This window comes from Camponotus vicinus, unplaced genomic scaffold, assembly GCF_025532165.1.
Source record: "Camponotus vicinus isolate PSW18456_S1 unplaced genomic scaffold, iyCamVici1.0 SCAF_10, whole genome shotgun sequence".
Classification (NCBI taxonomy): domain Eukaryota; kingdom Metazoa; phylum Arthropoda; class Insecta; order Hymenoptera; family Formicidae; genus Camponotus; species Camponotus vicinus.
In genome coordinates, this window is record NW_028141946.1 from 142,501 (window position 1) to 159,348 (window position 16,848).

Consider the following 16,848-nt stretch of genomic DNA (forward strand, 5'->3'; position numbering starts at 1 on the left):
TTAATTTCTGTAAATTTAGATGTACACAACACACACAAAATCTCTGTTTTAATCTAATTTCTAAAAAAAGCTACGATTCGATCTACAAATCTCACACAATTCTCATGAATATATCAAATGATTATATATATATATGTATATATATATATATATAAAATTTCTTATATAAAAATCCTGCAAAACAATAATATACCGAGTAAAGTATGGTTTCTACTTTTTTCCAAATATTGTTATATTCTCAATTTGCAATAATAATATATAATATATAATGTTCGCCGTATATTATAATATCCATATTAGGTATAATTATAAATTACACTACGCGAAAACAATAATATTCGTCGTCAACAGTTTTATAGTTTTATTAACTCTTTTATTCTCTCTCTCTTTACATGATACTATCAATCTTGGAATTTTATTCAAAATTTCCGTGATAAAATCGATCCTGATATTTATTTTGTGTCATCGTTTCTCGCGCATTAAAGCCTTTAGAAATAACAATCTTGTCTGTGCAATGCTCGAGACTCGGGAGTATTTTTCAAGCGCACTTTACGACAGCGGACAATGTGTGATGGGTATCCTCATTTGATACACCAAACTTCCAAAGCATATATGATAGCTTGCTGCTTGCGATGTTAATGTACCAAAGACATCGATTAACTGGAAGAATTAGTTGCTTAGAGAGATGAGAACGAGAGCGCGCGTGTGCAAAAAAAAAAGACAAAGAGAAAACAGAATTTAATGCAAGAAAGAAGTTATTCAAATGGAATTTTAACAAAATAAAGAAAGGAAGGAAATGTTATAAGCCGAGATTGGCAACATAGTATCATAAATATATTGTTATTATTTACAAAAAAACCATCATGTATACACACATGTACTAACTTGGCGTGCTCTGTGGTTGGAAACTTACGATATATGTTGAATATTATTATTATATTATCTATTACTATTATTATTATTATTACTATTATAATTATATTCTTATTATCTCACAGCATTATTATTATTATATTAAAAATAAAAACCTGTAATTTTGTTTCGAAACTTCCAACTAGCGTAAATATCGATATTTGCATAAATATCACGTTATCATATTTCTTTCTATTAACATCTAATTTATTATGTCCATGCAATATCAATCTCTTTGTATATATTCAAATAATATTTTTAAAAAATAGATATTTATAATCTCCACTTATATGCAATTTAATATTTATTGTTAGATACTTATATGTATAACGCTATTCCAGAAATGGAGTTCAATGGAGTTAAAATTGATTGAAATCTCATGATTACTTACATACTTTCTTCGAATCAATATTTCGCTACAATTTTTGCCGAGCATATTACGAAATATTAAGAAATATAAAACGACGATATAAAAAACGATGAAAATCTTGAAAGTAAAATAAATCGAAGAAAAGCGGTAGAATAACTAACAAAATATAGATTATTTTTGCCATTCTTTTGTCATATTTAAGGAATTGATTCTCTAAATTAATTTCTATGTAATTTCAATTAATTATTTAAATTTAAAGTAAAAATTTAAAATAAAGTTTTCCTGATTATTTGCTGCAGTCGTACTGCAATGTTACAATTATGACATCAGATCCATAAATCATGTAAATCATGTTCTTTATTTTTTTTCTTGCATTATAGACTGGAATAAATTAACGACACGGCATCCCGCTCATGTCCGACAATACAGATAGGTAAGATATATATATATATATATATATATATATATATATATATATATATATATATATATATATCAGACTTTTTTTCATCCTTTATGAATTAAACAGTTAATTATAAATAGCTGTAAATTTTGACCAACTATAAAAATGTTCACTTTCCCTGGAAATATAAAAACACCTATAGATTGGATCATACACACGCGTTTATTATAATGCAGGATAGAATCTACGAAAAAAGTTTTCGACATATGTACTTCGTTAATTTATATTATCGGCAAATGTGATGGTGTATGAAAAAAATTATTTTAATGTGTAATCAAGGAAAAAAATATATATAATTTCTCATTTCCAAATGCATGTGTACACAACTTAATTTGTGTATTATATAATTCAATATAATTGTAAGAAAGAAATCAGGAGCCCTAAAAAATTGACGGTCTACTTAAATTGTCAGGTTGGCAATTTTAGCTATATTATTTATGAGTTTTTTTCTTAATCAATCGTATAACAATGAGGGAAAAAGAGATATAATACTATTTTATATATTATTAGCAAAGGTATATTTTTAGCAAAGAAATTTCGAGAAAAATAATGTTTAAAATAATAATTTGTAATATTGTAATTTTATATTTACATATTTTTACACGCAAAAAATCTCTCTTATTCATATGAATCACAACGAAACGTCTCAATATTTCATAACAAAATATGAAGCGCGAACATATAATTAACTAAACATATAATAAACTAAAAATGTAATTTTTAGTAATTTTTATAACATCGTAGAGCATTTAGAAAAAACTAATCTACACTTTAAAATAAATATTTTCGTATATAAACTAATAATAGAGCAAAATTTAGCTAAATAAAGCTAATAAATAAAAACTAAATTTTATGTAAACATGTACGAATCGAGTTTATAATATACAGAATTAAACACAAAATATATAAAATTAAATATTATCTATAAATTTCGCTAAAACAAAATGAGGAATGGACTGTATCGAAAATTTTTAAACATTAAAATGATAATTGAAAGATGCAAATATCAGTCTGTCACTTAATATAATTGGCATGGCGTGTTTTAATTTAATTCGATACGCTGCAAATAATTTTTCCAAAATTTTCGATTACGTGTATTTATAAACGCTTGTAACTGTGTGATGATAGTTGGTCTCAAAGGTTTACTCGGCGTCCACTTTATTATAGACGGCGCAACAATATCGAATTTCTGTCTGGAAATACTTAGCAATGCAGATATTATGCCTTCTTGTTGATCGTGTGTACCTATTTGTAGAAATGGATAAGAAATTATATAATATATATTATACACATATATTGTTAAATAAGAAAACTAGCTTTTCATGGAAAATGGATATATCACCTTGGCCAGACTGGATAAGGTCACAGAGCTGTTCACTAATCTCCAGCATAATATTGCCTTCATCTTCTAATGGGAATGCACGCATAAGCTTTCCTACAAATAAGTATAATACACATGTACACACATACACACACACTCATGCATATATGTACATACAAAGAAAAATGTCCCATAATACGCGAGAATTGAGAATGAATTTAGCATCATTTTTTAATTGATTTTTTTACATGCTAAACCCATTTCTGAAGATGTTGCTACATATTATAGGACACCCTGTATATGTAGTAATGTAAATAATATCAATGTGTATAAAATATGAAATATTATTTTTTTTCATGAAAAACATATTATAATAAACGAAAAATTAACATACCAAGTAGAGAAAATGCACTATATATACAAGGATGTTCATAGTTAATAATCATTGGCAATAGAGTAGATTGAATGATATTTGTATATGTCCAAGATGATCCTTCTCTCTTTGCAACAAGTATAACGGCTGTATCTAAACCATTAGTCCGTTTAGCTACAACAAATATATACATATATACATATACATATAAATTATAAAAATATGGTGCAAAAATATGCTTACTTTTAAGAAGAGTCATGAGCTCTTTAACAATATCATCTCTTGCTTGCTTAGTATAAGCATATTTATAAAATGTCAATACTAATGCCTTTAATGCAAGTAATCTTTTTAATAATTTTTGTGATGGTGTACCCTGGATACGTTGTGATCCGATAAGAAAGGCTATGCATGTTGGTAATATTTCTGCAAAAATATAGTAATATATATTTGTCAGTATAAATTCGTACTTCACATCACAGTAACTGTGCAATTGTATGCATAATGATTAATGTTGAAACCATTACACAATATCCTAGAATTTGTTGTCGCTCTTTTTAATGATTCTATTGAACATTTTTTTCGCGTATATATACGTATATTATGACATATATAATACCTTTGTTAATTTCAGCATTGGGAAGTACTTCAGGCCAAGATGTAAACACCGTATATAAAACATTTATCGACATAAGATTCATGCAGTAGAGAGCATTGCAGCACATTATGCGTACTTTTCCCCTGTCTTTCTGGATACGCGACAAGACAAGATACATCCGCGTGAGTGAGTCAACTCGGGTCTATAGATAAGAACATTAATGGTTTTATTATTATTATTATTATTATCATTATTATTATTATTAATGTTGTTGTTATTATAGACTGGCCTAGTAATCGTAATACAATAAAAAAAGTAATAAATTCTTATGTGGAAATAAATGGAAAATGCTGAAAATAAAATTTTCGCATTTTATTCATGAAAAGTCATCGCTTTGCTAATTATCGATTACTGAGCCGATCTGTATAATGTAATTTGTGTTGTGTAGTGTCATTTAAATGTATATTATATTAAATAAATATAAATATAAACCTTCACTTCACCATGAAGTTTGAATAGCTTATATTCAATAGCAACTTGTACAAAGTGAGAGACCGTTGGTTTTGACACCTCTAAATCAACTAATAATGCTGTAATCTTCTGCTCAAATGTTGTCATCAATGGTGCTGGTGGAGTGAATGATTTATCCAGAGTTTGGTCAAGTTCGACATCCTCTAACAAAAATTCAACTATGCATCTAAAATAATTGGAAAAATGTTATTCTTCTTTTGTTTTATTCATATATTTAGCATAAAAAAAATTCAAATTTAATATTTGGAAAATCAAATCTATTAATATTTGAATAAATATTAATATTTTTGAATATATTTAAACTTGTACTTGTTATGTATTTGACAAGTTTACAAAATATTATACTAACTTGGCTATAATACGCGGTCCACATGTACTTGCCAATTTTTGTATTACATCATAATGTACAGAATTTTCCCAGGTACTGTTTGTAAGTCTTTTCAATTGTTTCTTCACAAACTTGTCTAAAATATAAGTAATATATGTATAATACCTATGTATTTAAATGGAAAAAAAAAAAATATATATATATATATATATATATATATACAGGGTGACCCATTTTAACTTAGGCAGCCAAATAACTCGAAAAATAAGCAAGATAGAGAAAAATGTTTTAGACAAAAGTTGTATGATTTCGAGGGGGCCATAAGATGGTATCATTGGTTTGACCTTGAAGAGTCATTTGAAGGTCACGTGAAGGTCACTTCAATTTTTTTAAATGGAATACCCTATATATTTTTGTACATTCTTGTAGCTTATTTCGAGAGCTTTCCAAAACACTATAATTAAGTACCTTTCCGTTAAGTACTTTTTGAGTTATGATGCTTGAAATAATTTCTTAATTTTACATAAACCGTAAAATATCTTGTAAAATATTCATTTTTCGATTATCTTACCTTAATACTTTTATGTACAAAATAATGAGAGGAATCAATTGGTGTAAAGAAAACACATAGTTGTTTTTAAGAAAAAATATGGAATTGTTAATTGCAAATTACATATTTTTTCTTCGAAACAACTATGTGTTTTCTTTACACCAATTGATTCCTCTCATTATTTTGTACATAAAACTATTAAGGTAAGGTAATCGAAAAATGAATATTTTACAAGATATTTTACGGTTTATGTAAAATTAAGAAATTATTTCAAGCCTCATAACTCAAAAAGTACTTAACGAAAATGTACTTAATTATAGTGTTTTGGAAAGCTCTCGAGATGAGCTACAAGAATGTACAAAAATATATAGGATGTTCCATTTAAAAAAATTGAAGTGACCTTCACGTGACCTTCAAATGACTCTTCAAGGTCAAACCAATGATACCATCTTATGGCCCCCTCGAAACCATACAACTTTTGTCTAAAACATTTTTCTCTATCTTGCTTATTTTTCGAGTTATTTGGCTGCCTAAGTTAAAATGGGTCACCCTGTATATATATATATATATATATATATGTATAATTTCATTTAAAATGAATTAAGAAAGTAATTTAAAATGAAATTTGCTATTAAAAGTTTGCCACCTCAAACATTTTGGGTCTTTTTTTACATTTTATTTGCTCTTTCGAAAACTAATAATTATTTTTACCCAATGAGCTTATATGTATATTTAATATTTGAGCATATATATATATATATATATATATATATATATATATATATATATATAATATTTAATAAAATCTATACACATGTAAAATTTCAAAAATTTGAAGCAAACAATTATTTTAAACATTACTAAAAAAATTTTCAAAGAACTGTTTAGTTTTAAAATAGATTGTTTTCTTAAAATATGTTTTGCGATTATCTTTCTTTCTCTATTTATTAAATACCTGTAATTGTACAATCATATGTCGTCTTCTTCTGTGATAGTTTATGATTGATGCATTTTGTGTTAATATATTTAGTTAATTGAGACATTGGTGTTTGAAATTGTTCGACATTATTATAGGAGATATGGTCGATAAATTTTGTTTCTTTGTCCTGTTGATTCGCGCATATTTCTTGCGCATTTTCTTGTTGAAATTCGACAGTATGTATCTCAGTTAGCTTATCATTAGCACACACATCTTCTTGCTCCCCTAATGTATTTCTTACTTTTTTGAGAGATACATCTACACCATTGTCATCTGTACAATTCTCAACAATGATTTCACTATCTCTTTGCAAATATTGTATTTCAGGAACTTCATTAGATACATCATAATTATTATGATTTTCGTGTCCCGTTGCTTTCATCACAATCGACTGATTCGATATTGATTCGTTTGTATTCATATTCTTCGATGCCTCATGATTGCCACAATCACTTTTGTCTGTAATTGTATTATAAATGTATTTCAATTCGATACTCGGCGATATTCCTTTTTTAGTAATATCGGTCGCTTCTATTTGTAAATTTTCAGTAAATTTATATACGTCATATTTCCAATCTTTACAGTGAACACCAGATTCTGATTGGATAATGACTTGTGTTTGTAGTGGGATTGTTTTTTCAAGCTTTAAATCTTTTGCTGTATTATCTGGAACATTATTATGTGATACATCAAGCTCATGGCAATTATTTGACATTTCTATTGTTAATCTCTCCTTTGATATACTTTCTTTCCTTGTATCCTCAATCGAGACATCATTACGTTTATCAAATTTTGAAACTGTAGATGCACACTTAATATCCCTAATAGACAGATTGAGGTTGTTATTATTTTGAAGGCAATTTTCATTATTCATCGAGACTAAGTTTTTCTCGTATATTTTTCTGGTACATCTTTTGTCATCGATACTGTTTGCCTCACTATATTCATCAGCACTCCTTTCGTCACATTTCTTGCTTATTGTACAATCTTCTTTGTTCTTGGTTAATAAATTATCTTTCAAAATTTGTGTACTTAATCGTCGATTATTCTTTTGTTGCGACGCTTTTGAATTAGATATACTTTGTATAGCACAAGGTGTAAAATCTTGATCGGTACTCGGTTGAAAAACTGACGTTTTTGGAGTATGTGCAATCCGCAACTTTTTCACTGGTTTATAAACGTCAGAGTATAATTCAATACTCTCTTCTCTATTTACATGTGAATTTGCTTGCGCTTTTCTCTTTAAGTTACGAATTTTTTTTAACAAACGATTGCTATATGTCGCTTTATTTTGATTCTTTCTTTTTATTTTATTTTCTTCTAAAATTACATCAGCAATTCTGTTATCAGCATCATCAATGCTAATATCACTGTTACATGATGAAACTTTCATCTCCATCTTTGTCTGACAATCCATATCGATAGATTTTACATTATCCTCATTAAAAGAATTATTGCTTATTTCTTCAATATTGTCATATAACTTATCTGGACTACTTAAATGTGACATTGTTAGAACATCTTCAATAGACGTCTTTTCTGCTGAATTCAATGCATTCTCTTTACAGAAAATAAATTTTCTTTTGTCACAATCATCAATGTCACTAAGGAACTTATTGGATTCATTTACATACGATATCTCATTACACTTATTTATACATAATTTACGTTTAGATTGTAAAATATCACATGTAGCCGCTTTCATAGTATCTTCAGACTTATTATAAAGTTTTTCTTTATCTCGTAGATATCTTTCATCAACGTTCTCAATTTTCCACAAAGATGCATTTTTATTTTCATTATATTTGTTTAATCGATGTCTCTTTAACTTTCCTTTTTTACCCTTCTCTGAATAAATATCTCGCACATTTTTAGAGCACGTTTTCGTCCTTTTATCGTAATATTCTGCAATACCTTTGCAGATTATGGCAAATAGATTCGAATTTAGCAAAGCACTATCATTATACTTCATAACACAATGACAAGAATTAGTATTTGGCTTTTCTTTTAATTTTTTAAATTTTTTCATTTGTCTTTCTAATAATCCAATTTGTTTCTTTATCTCTTCAATAGATGAAGAGTGCTTAGCTAATAAGTTATTGGAATATGAATCTTCTCTCACACAGTCCATACTTTGAAATAAAGATGATGTTTCAGAAATTGAGCCAAGATTACTTCGAGATGGTTTTGTAGCAATCCGAGTATGCGTTGTAATATCCGCATTTCTTAATTCATCATTTTCGCAATTTTGCATCATTGCAGACATTGAATGAAAAGTCGATTGAGATTTCCAATTGTCAGCTGTTGAATCATTATATTGGCTACATAGATTCAGATATGATGATGTAGATAACGCTCTGGCAAGAACATCTTCATTTCTATTTGTGGAATCTGGATATGTATCTGAAAATTAAAACTGTATAAGAGAGCAAAATATATACGTAATGTAATACAAATATACAATATGAAGGAATATATGTGTGAGCACACACATACATACACTTTGTGTATATATATAAATTAGTTAGATTATAATCTATAATTGTATCAAATAGTTATCATGCATTACTTACTGGGAATTAAACGTGGTGAAGGAAGAATTTCATTTGATGATAAAAAATTTTTTTCAATTAATTCTGGATACGAGCACATTGTTTTGCATATTTTTTCAGGAGTTAAAGCTAAGGGTAAACGAGATTCACATTTTGCACAAAATAGTGGATGTGGATCATCCTTGGTATTATAAAATTCGTCAGTCATGATGCTCTTTTCTTGTACAGATTTCACACTTAATTCATTATCACATAATGATACATTTATACCAATATCCGAATTAGATTTTGCCTCTGTTAATTTAACAGTATCAGAATTGTTGGAAATGATTTTTCTCTCCTTTCTCTTATGCATCACTTTTGATTTTTGTTCATGTTCTAAATCTCTAATTTTGCCTTGTAAAAAAGAGAAATAGATGTTACATTGAAATTATAAATATAAATATGATTTTTTTGTTTTTTGTATCAATTGTACAATACATGAGTAATAAATATAAAAAATTTCAAGTTGTTCTACCTTTGTAAAATGATTTCTGCAGATCGTACTCCATAATTTTAGCAGAACACTCATCTTCTAACTCTTTTATTCTACATGTCAATTGTTGTATAGTCTGCTTATCTGCTGCTATATTTATCTCATATTCATCTATCTTATTCGATAACTTTTCATTTTTTAATTTATCTTCTGCGATTTGCTGAACAATTGTAAGATGTAAATATTAATATATAAAACATGCATAATTATTTCTTAGACAAAATTGGAATGTATTAAACTACAAAGATAATGTAAGCAATATTTATCATTCAAGCTCCAAAACTCGAAACTTGTTCATAAATAAAAAGTTATATCATCAAAATATCTGAAAGATATTCTGGTCAAGTATTCTGTCTTAAATAAATTAATATTATTTTGTTTTCTCTTACATATGTACATACATATAATTTCATGTATTACAAGTAACAAAATTTTATTTATATATTAGTAGAACTTATAAATTTGATTCTTTTCTTTGATCTTTAATATTCTATACTCCATATTTTATATTTGAATATTTTTAATATTCAAATATATAGCTTGAAAGATAAAAGTTTCTTTGTTTCTTATAAAAAACTTGCAAAAACCTACTATTAACGAAAGATTTAAGAAAACATTAAGGCTAACTTAATTTAGGGAAAATTCTTATTTACAAGTTCTAGTTTTCTTGTTTCATCTGTGGCAGATTTGTACTTGGATTTCATAGAATTGGCATCCTTCTTTGTAACTTCCAGATCTAATTTCAAACAATCATTTTCTCTTACTTTTTCGGTATATTGCTTAATTAAATCACTGAAACGAATCAAAAATTATAAAAATTTATCAAAGAATTGATTGTGCAATATATCAAATTCTAATAAAAAAATATAGACATAAAAAAAAACACTTACTGGGTTTTGCACATTTTTTGTTTCAACAATAAGCTTGATTCTTTTACTTTTTTTGTCTTATAATCGTCTTCCTGGAATTGTAAAATTATTTATATATATTTCAATAAAAATTATATATATTTCCGATATGTTTCAATTACATTTGTAATTACAAACGTATAAATGTAAAAAAAATTGCAAAAAGAGCTTACAAGCTATATTATCTTAATATATCTTAATAAATCTTATAACACAATATATTATTGTATAGCGCGTGTATATAAAGATGGAAGCGAGAAACATGAAGTAAATCGAAAACCAAAGTGTACAGTTGTGATAACGTTTTTGAACGCGTCTGTTGTCAATTTCCGCAGCACGCATATAAGAGAGAAATAGTTGCAGAGAGAAGTAGATTACTGGCGTACCGGTAACCCGACACGCTTTTCGCAAAAGTTTCCAACCGTGTAAATATTTCACGATAGCTACAAAATCTATGCATACAACTCGCAGTCTCGAATAATCTTTCTATTCGAATCACTTTCATACAGAAAGAATTTAAAAATGTGAAGAAAATATCTTTGTTAAGAACAATTAATCCATCAGAATTTAAGCTAACCTCTATATTCGCATATTTACGCGATAGAAAATAAAAGATGCGGCATACTCACGATCGTATCTACGATGTTGTGCAAATTTTTGTTATTATTATCCATTTTGTCTTAGATAACAACGCCAAATATTCTTATTGGAAAATTGACTTTTACACATTGCTTCTAAAAAATATCTTTCCCGCTATCGACAAGTCTGCATAGGAGTGTAGCGAACTACACTCTTTGTAGCTGCCTAAAGCTGCAGTCACATGGAACATGGAACGTATCGCACGTATTGCGAATATCGAAAATCTGATCAATCGCAGCGTGTCAGCGTTTCCAAATGGGTTAATCGCTCCGAGATAAGTTACTAAACGTCAATTGACCAATGGCCGCATTGGGAGCGTGATCGCGTTGCGATTGGCCACAGCCAATTATATCGATCTGTGCCTAGGGTAACCAAGCAACGATTGGCCAATCAGAGACTTCTATTTTGAATTGGCCAATTGGCGACGTGGTCAATCGGGTGCCACCCGGCCGCATTCAGCGGACTCACGATCGAACGTGATTGATTTCTATCTATACTTTCAGATCCGGCCAATCAGCGTTGAATTACATCGGAAAATCTGCTGAATGCAGCCAATCATAGCCATTACATTCTTCAGAGGAATGGCTGTGATTGGTTAATGACATTTAGTAACCTACCTTATGGAGGGCAACGGGCAATGGCCGCATTCAGCGGACTCAACCGCAATCGAATGTGATTGGTTTCTACTTTCAGTTCCGACCAATCAGCGTCAAATTACACTGGAAAATCTAGGGCCTGTTCTTTTTAGCTGCACTGCTGCACTAGTGCAATTAGTTAGAGTGAAAGAAAGTATGTTTGTCTCTTCCCAACTTATTGCACTAGTGCAGCAGTGCAGCTAAAAAGAACAGACCCCTAGTAATGTTGCCCAACTGTTGAGTCCGCAGAAAATAGTATCTATTCTCTGCTCCTATTGGCAAATATTTTTGATTTCGCGTTTTTCGCGGTGAAAAGTTTCCATTCTTTGTTTCTATCGTTTATTTGCGCCGTCATACGTCGTCGACAATTGACGTCCTATCTCGTGTAAAGATGCAAACGCGGCGCTTTGATAAGACGAAAAGATAATTGATATATGTAGATCTGTAGAATATTCGCGCGTACGCTCACACGCACACGCACACGCAATGTTAAATATTGCTAATTTCGTAGATTTTATATTCTATCCTACATGTAGTAGCGCACCATATTAGAAGAGTATTGTAAAGTATCGAAACAAGATTGCAGATTACAAAATTATGTAAAGGTACGTCGCGTAATCTGTATGCGAATTAAAATCGAATCAATGAGATGATTAAACTAACGTATATTTATATTTTATATACATGTATATCTTGTTACATAAAAGACATGGAATCAAACGAGAATAACAGATTGCCAAACGGTGACGTCCAGATACACAGAGATGTCGACTGGGCTAGATACGGTTTGCGCGATCCAGAAATGCAAAGAAACGCAAAGAGAAACAACGAGGATGAACGGAGCAACAATGCGCTCGATCCAGAAATGTATCAGGCTGGAGCGAATGAATTGTTTGCGCAAGAATATGTAAGAGAAATAGTTAATTAATCGTGCACAATGACTACGTTTATTATTATTTATTATACTTCTTTTACTACTCTTGTCTTGGGAATTAAATCTGTCGTAGAGTTCAGATCCTTGGTGGAAATCAAATTTCTTTATCTCCCAACCTGTACTGTTTGGTACTTGGGACGGAGTCTTTACATCTTGTCTTATTAATATATTTGGAGTAATTGTATTTTTGAGGTCTGGTTGGATAGTTGGTCAAGCGGGCGTTTTGAATGCAGTATCCATCATTTTTTGTACAGGTAATATCACTGTTTAAGAAATACAGATATATACGATGTATTTATTGTATTATATGTATTATATATATCGTACCGGTTCCAGCGTGTATCGCATTAGTAACAGTATTATCAGCTGTAGGAATATGCGAACGATGTAGAGTTGAAAGCGGCGGAGTTTATTTTTTACTATCGCATGTATTGGGCTCTAGGTTTGGCGGTTCTATTGGATTACTTTACTGTTTTGGACAGGTGAGGACAAATAAACTTTTCCTATATATTTATATTTTCTTTTTATTTTGCTACAGTCCAAGAATCTGTTTGTGAATTTTATTTCAGGCGGTGGGTTGTGCTCTAAACGTTTTAGGCTTTGGGGAATCAATGGCTGGCCTTGTAGATTTAGAATCATCGACATGGGCACAACGTGGTTTTGCGTGTGCAGCGGTTGTATTATTATCTGTGATTAATGTCGCTGGTGTTAAGTGGGTTGTAAAATTGCAGTTTATTCTTCTCCTGATCTTACTTCTTGCTGGAGTTGATTTTATGGTTGGAAGTTTCACTCATACTAACATTGGTAAAATAATGTATAGCTAGTACTAAAAGTATCATAAAGACATGCATTTCACAATGCAAACAGAATGCTTTATCGCATTCTTTATATTTATATACATAAATATAAATTTAATTAAAGTTGCGTGCAATACCATTTATGCTTGCAGATTCTGGTTTCGCGGGCTGGTTATCGGGGAATTTAAAAAATAACACTTTCCCCAATTATCAAGATGGATATAATTGGTTTACTGTGTTTGGTGTGTTCTTTCCAACAGTCACTGGTGTCTTGGCTGGAATTAATATGAGCGGAGATTTGAGGCATCCATCTAGCGATATTCCTAATGGTACTTTAGCAGCACTAGGAACTGGGTAAGAAAAATTGTCACTGATATAAGTTATATAGCTTTTTATGAAAACATATTTTTCCATGTTAAAATAATTTTTTTTTTACAGAACTTGTCTGTATTTATGTTTTTCATTGACTCTTGCGGCAACTTGTGCCAGAAATACTTTACTCACAAACTTTACAATAGCATCCACGGTATCGGCAATATCGGTGCTGCTACTCGCTGGTCTCTATGTATCGTCGTTTAGCAGCTGTTTGGGTGCTATGTATGGTACACCTCGTGTTCTTCAATCTATCGCCAGCCAAAATGTTATACCAGGAATGAGATGTTTACAGAGAGGGGTGATTATTTCCTTTTTTCTTTTTTAATCAATTATTCAATTAAACTCTAGGCGCAAGCGAGAGCTTTCGAGTCTTAAATTTAGATAAAGATATGAAAAACCGAACCATATAATATAATGTAATAAAAATATTAGTAATATAAAAAAAAAATATATATATATATATAATACAATTGATACATATAACATAGACTATATCAAGAAAAAATAAAATTCTATGCTAGAAAGAAGGTATAATATTTTTTTTTGTTATTGTAAAATTATACAAGAGATTGATTGAGCAGCAGTAATATGCATTTTCAGAGGGGACCAAATAAAGTACCTATATATGCTATGCTGGTTGTTGCTGTGGTAACGTTGACTTTCATTATTACCGGGCAAATTAATACACTCGCACCGATCGTGACAATGCCTTTTTTATTGACATACGCATGCCTAGATTACGCTTATTTTGCTCTCGCGCAAACATTTGATCTTCGGCATACGCGTGAACAAAGATTTCGTACACAGTCTCCAACGTTCGACCGCAATTATGGCTCCGCAAGTAGAAACAATTCGATAACAGATACGGATAATGATTTAGACAGCTTATTTCCCGAAAGAATAAGGCACAAGAATCTTGCGGTAAGAAATCATGTATTTTTTTTAAATACGAAATTATTATTCAACTTTGTGATATATATATATATATATATATATATATATATATATATATATATATATATATGCCTTATCGAATAATAATTATTTTTATAGAGAAGTAACAGTGTTTCCGATAATAATATATATATGGATTCATCGCCGAGCATCGAAGACAGCGTTAGCGTTATTAGTTCATCGGAACGAAAAGTTTACATACATAATAAATTAGAAAATTGGTATAGTCCTTTGTGCAATAGATGGTTTTCGTTATTGGGCGTAAGTATTTCAACATATTGAAACATTTATTGTGTCTGCTGAAAAATATCATTTTCTCATGCTAAAATAATAAATTTGTTTTAAAATTTTAATTATATGAAAAAAAGTTCACATTTTATGTATAAATTTACATTGCAGTGTCTTGTAAAATTGCTTATAATGTTTCTCGTACATTGGGGATACGCTATTGTTAATATCATCGTGGTATTTCTTGTCTGGAGTTATGTCGGTCACGCCAATCCTGCTGTTAAACCTGGAATTTCGGCAGAATTTCAATTTTTCAAATGGCTTCGAACTGCATTACTTAGACTCGTGGGGTAAACCTGATTATAGAATATTATACAGTATTATATTGAATTTTATCAAGAATTTTAGAATCAATCACATTTTGATTTATAAAAATTCAAATTTTTTTTCTCTTAAAGCTAAACAATCATGTTTTGACTAAAAAATATTTCTAAAAAATTATAAGAAAGGCAATAGAAAAAAAAGAGTAGATGCGTTTGTACAAAACTTTTTCATTGCCATGATCGACAAATTTCCTTATCTTGTACTTTATTGTTGTAGGAGAAAAGTTTATGATTATGAACAAATTGTAGTAACACCAGTGCATCCAGGTGTTGAAACATGCTCGGCTCAACTAAACGAAGAGAACGAAGATTTTTCGGGAAGAAGAAGATATCATCAAACTGCTACTGTCACAGGTCAATATGTTAATGTCGATTAGATGTATGAAATTATCTATTCGAAATCATGTTATGCAAAATTCACACATTAGAATTCGTATATTATTTTAGTATTTGTTTAATACGTTTAGTATATTTGTAAAATATATAACATTATCATTGGTGCAAAAGCAAGTTGCAAATACATATATGCCTAGTATGTAATATAATACTTCAAGACTTGATAAGGAGCAGCTCGCAGCAGTCTTACTTTATAAGTAACCACAATTTTTTACCTCATTTTACAATATTATCAATCGCACAAATGGCTAATATAATAATTAAATTTATTTAATGTGCATATACACACACATTTAAAAAAGTTCAATATAATTGTAGCTTTCAGAGTATTTTAACAATCAATGGGATATAGTGGATTAAATACAAAATTGATTGTATGAAATATGTACAAAGAATTGATGCTAGTTAATAATAGTATTAGATTTTTATAATGCATTTACTTGTCACGAATGCCGTATACACAGTTAAGATAATCTACTAAAATTTTTTTTTTAATCCTGCAATGTCATTCAGCTTGATAGATAGCTAACAAAAAAAATCATTTTGGCTGATAAATTTCTGCCAAAAAAAGATTACTCTCATATTTGTGATATAAGAATATTCTTTTATAACATTGAGCTTTTTTACAATCGCTTAAATAATCAAGCAATAATGACAATACGGCAATTGCGTGAAAATATGAAAATACTCTATAAATACTTGATAATATATATATTTATACATTATTTAACACTTTTATATTCTCGAACAAAAGCACAAACGAACAAACAAATTTGTGTAACCACAATATATATACATGTATGTACGAAAGAGAGAGTTCTAGTGTGAATTGACAATTTTCCATATTTATTTTTTGTGGATTATTTTTATTAAATGTATCGAAAAAAAATAAACATTAAGTCAAATGGAATTACTTTATAATATATAACTGAAATTATATATAGGCATATATAAATAGTAGAATTAAGAGAAAGAAATAATGTATATTAAAAAAAATAGATTGAGCTTGTGTAAAATATTTTTTCAAATATAATACGTTATTTTCAAGAAATTAAATATTTTAAAGATTAAAAATTAATAACATTTTTCT

General features: G+C 29.2%; 3 protein-coding genes across 5 annotated transcripts in view; 2 read left to right on the forward strand and 1 right to left on the reverse strand.

Annotated features, from left to right (window-relative positions):
* LOC145960363 (uncharacterized) overlaps positions 1-1,097 on the forward strand; it is a 30,205-nt gene extending 29,108 nt beyond the window's left edge. For all 3 annotated transcript variants that reach the window (XM_083079754.1, XM_083079755.1, XM_083079753.1), the window contains exon 7: positions 1-1,097. This exon is cut by the window's left edge and continues 4,773 nt beyond it. The gene's annotated coding sequence lies outside the window, so the exon portion shown is untranslated.
* Positions 1,098-2,321: 1,224 nt separating this feature from the next.
* LOC145960359 (uncharacterized) lies at positions 2,322-11,205 on the reverse strand. The gene is made up of 13 exons (XM_083079743.1): positions 11,047-11,205; positions 10,400-10,470; positions 10,163-10,301; positions 9,492-9,669; positions 8,996-9,370; positions 6,399-8,825; positions 4,915-5,029; positions 4,527-4,731; positions 4,056-4,236; positions 3,683-3,862; positions 3,461-3,613; positions 3,088-3,180; positions 2,322-2,990 (listed from the first exon to the last, which is right to left on the reverse strand). Exons 1-13 carry the CDS (start codon positions 11,089-11,091, stop codon positions 2,788-2,790), a joined length of 4,365 nt encoding a protein of 1,454 aa, XP_082935869.1. The 5' UTR covers positions 11,092-11,205; the 3' UTR covers positions 2,322-2,787.
* Positions 11,206-12,003: 798 nt separating this feature from the next.
* On the forward strand, positions 12,004-16,668 carry LOC145960266 (solute carrier family 12 member 8). Its single transcript, XM_083079590.1, has 11 exons — positions 12,004-12,296; positions 12,399-12,598; positions 12,699-12,879; positions 12,962-13,107; positions 13,195-13,429; positions 13,575-13,776; positions 13,861-14,095; positions 14,398-14,718; positions 14,851-15,012; positions 15,151-15,329; positions 15,580-16,668. Exons 2-11 carry the CDS (start codon positions 12,401-12,403, stop codon positions 15,737-15,739), a joined length of 2,019 nt encoding a protein of 672 aa, XP_082935716.1. The 5' UTR covers positions 12,004-12,296; positions 12,399-12,400; the 3' UTR covers positions 15,740-16,668.
* Positions 16,669-16,848: the final 180 nt, after the last annotated feature.

Excerpts from the sequence above, each read along its gene's own strand:
- LOC145960359 (XM_083079743.1), bottom strand. The coding sequence starts at position 11,091 with ATGGATAATAATAACAAAAATTTGCACAACATCGTAGATACGATC. Across the intron at positions 9,371-9,491 it reads GCAGAAATCATTTTACAAAG|GCAAAATTAGAGATTTAGAA; the intron begins GTAGAACAACTT and ends CTTTTTTACAAG. Across the intron at positions 5,030-6,398 it reads ATATGATTGTACAATTACAG|ACAAGTTTGTGAAGAAACAA; the intron begins GTATTTAATAAA and ends CTTATATTTTAG.
- LOC145960266 (XM_083079590.1), top strand. The coding sequence starts at position 12,401 with ATGGAATCAAACGAGAATAACAGATTGCCAAACGGTGACGTCCAGATA. Across the intron at positions 13,108-13,194 it reads TACTTTACTGTTTTGGACAG|GCGGTGGGTTGTGCTCTAAA; the intron begins GTGAGGACAAAT and ends ATTTTATTTCAG. Across the intron at positions 14,719-14,850 it reads TAAGGCACAAGAATCTTGCG|AGAAGTAACAGTGTTTCCGA; the intron begins GTAAGAAATCAT and ends TTATTTTTATAG.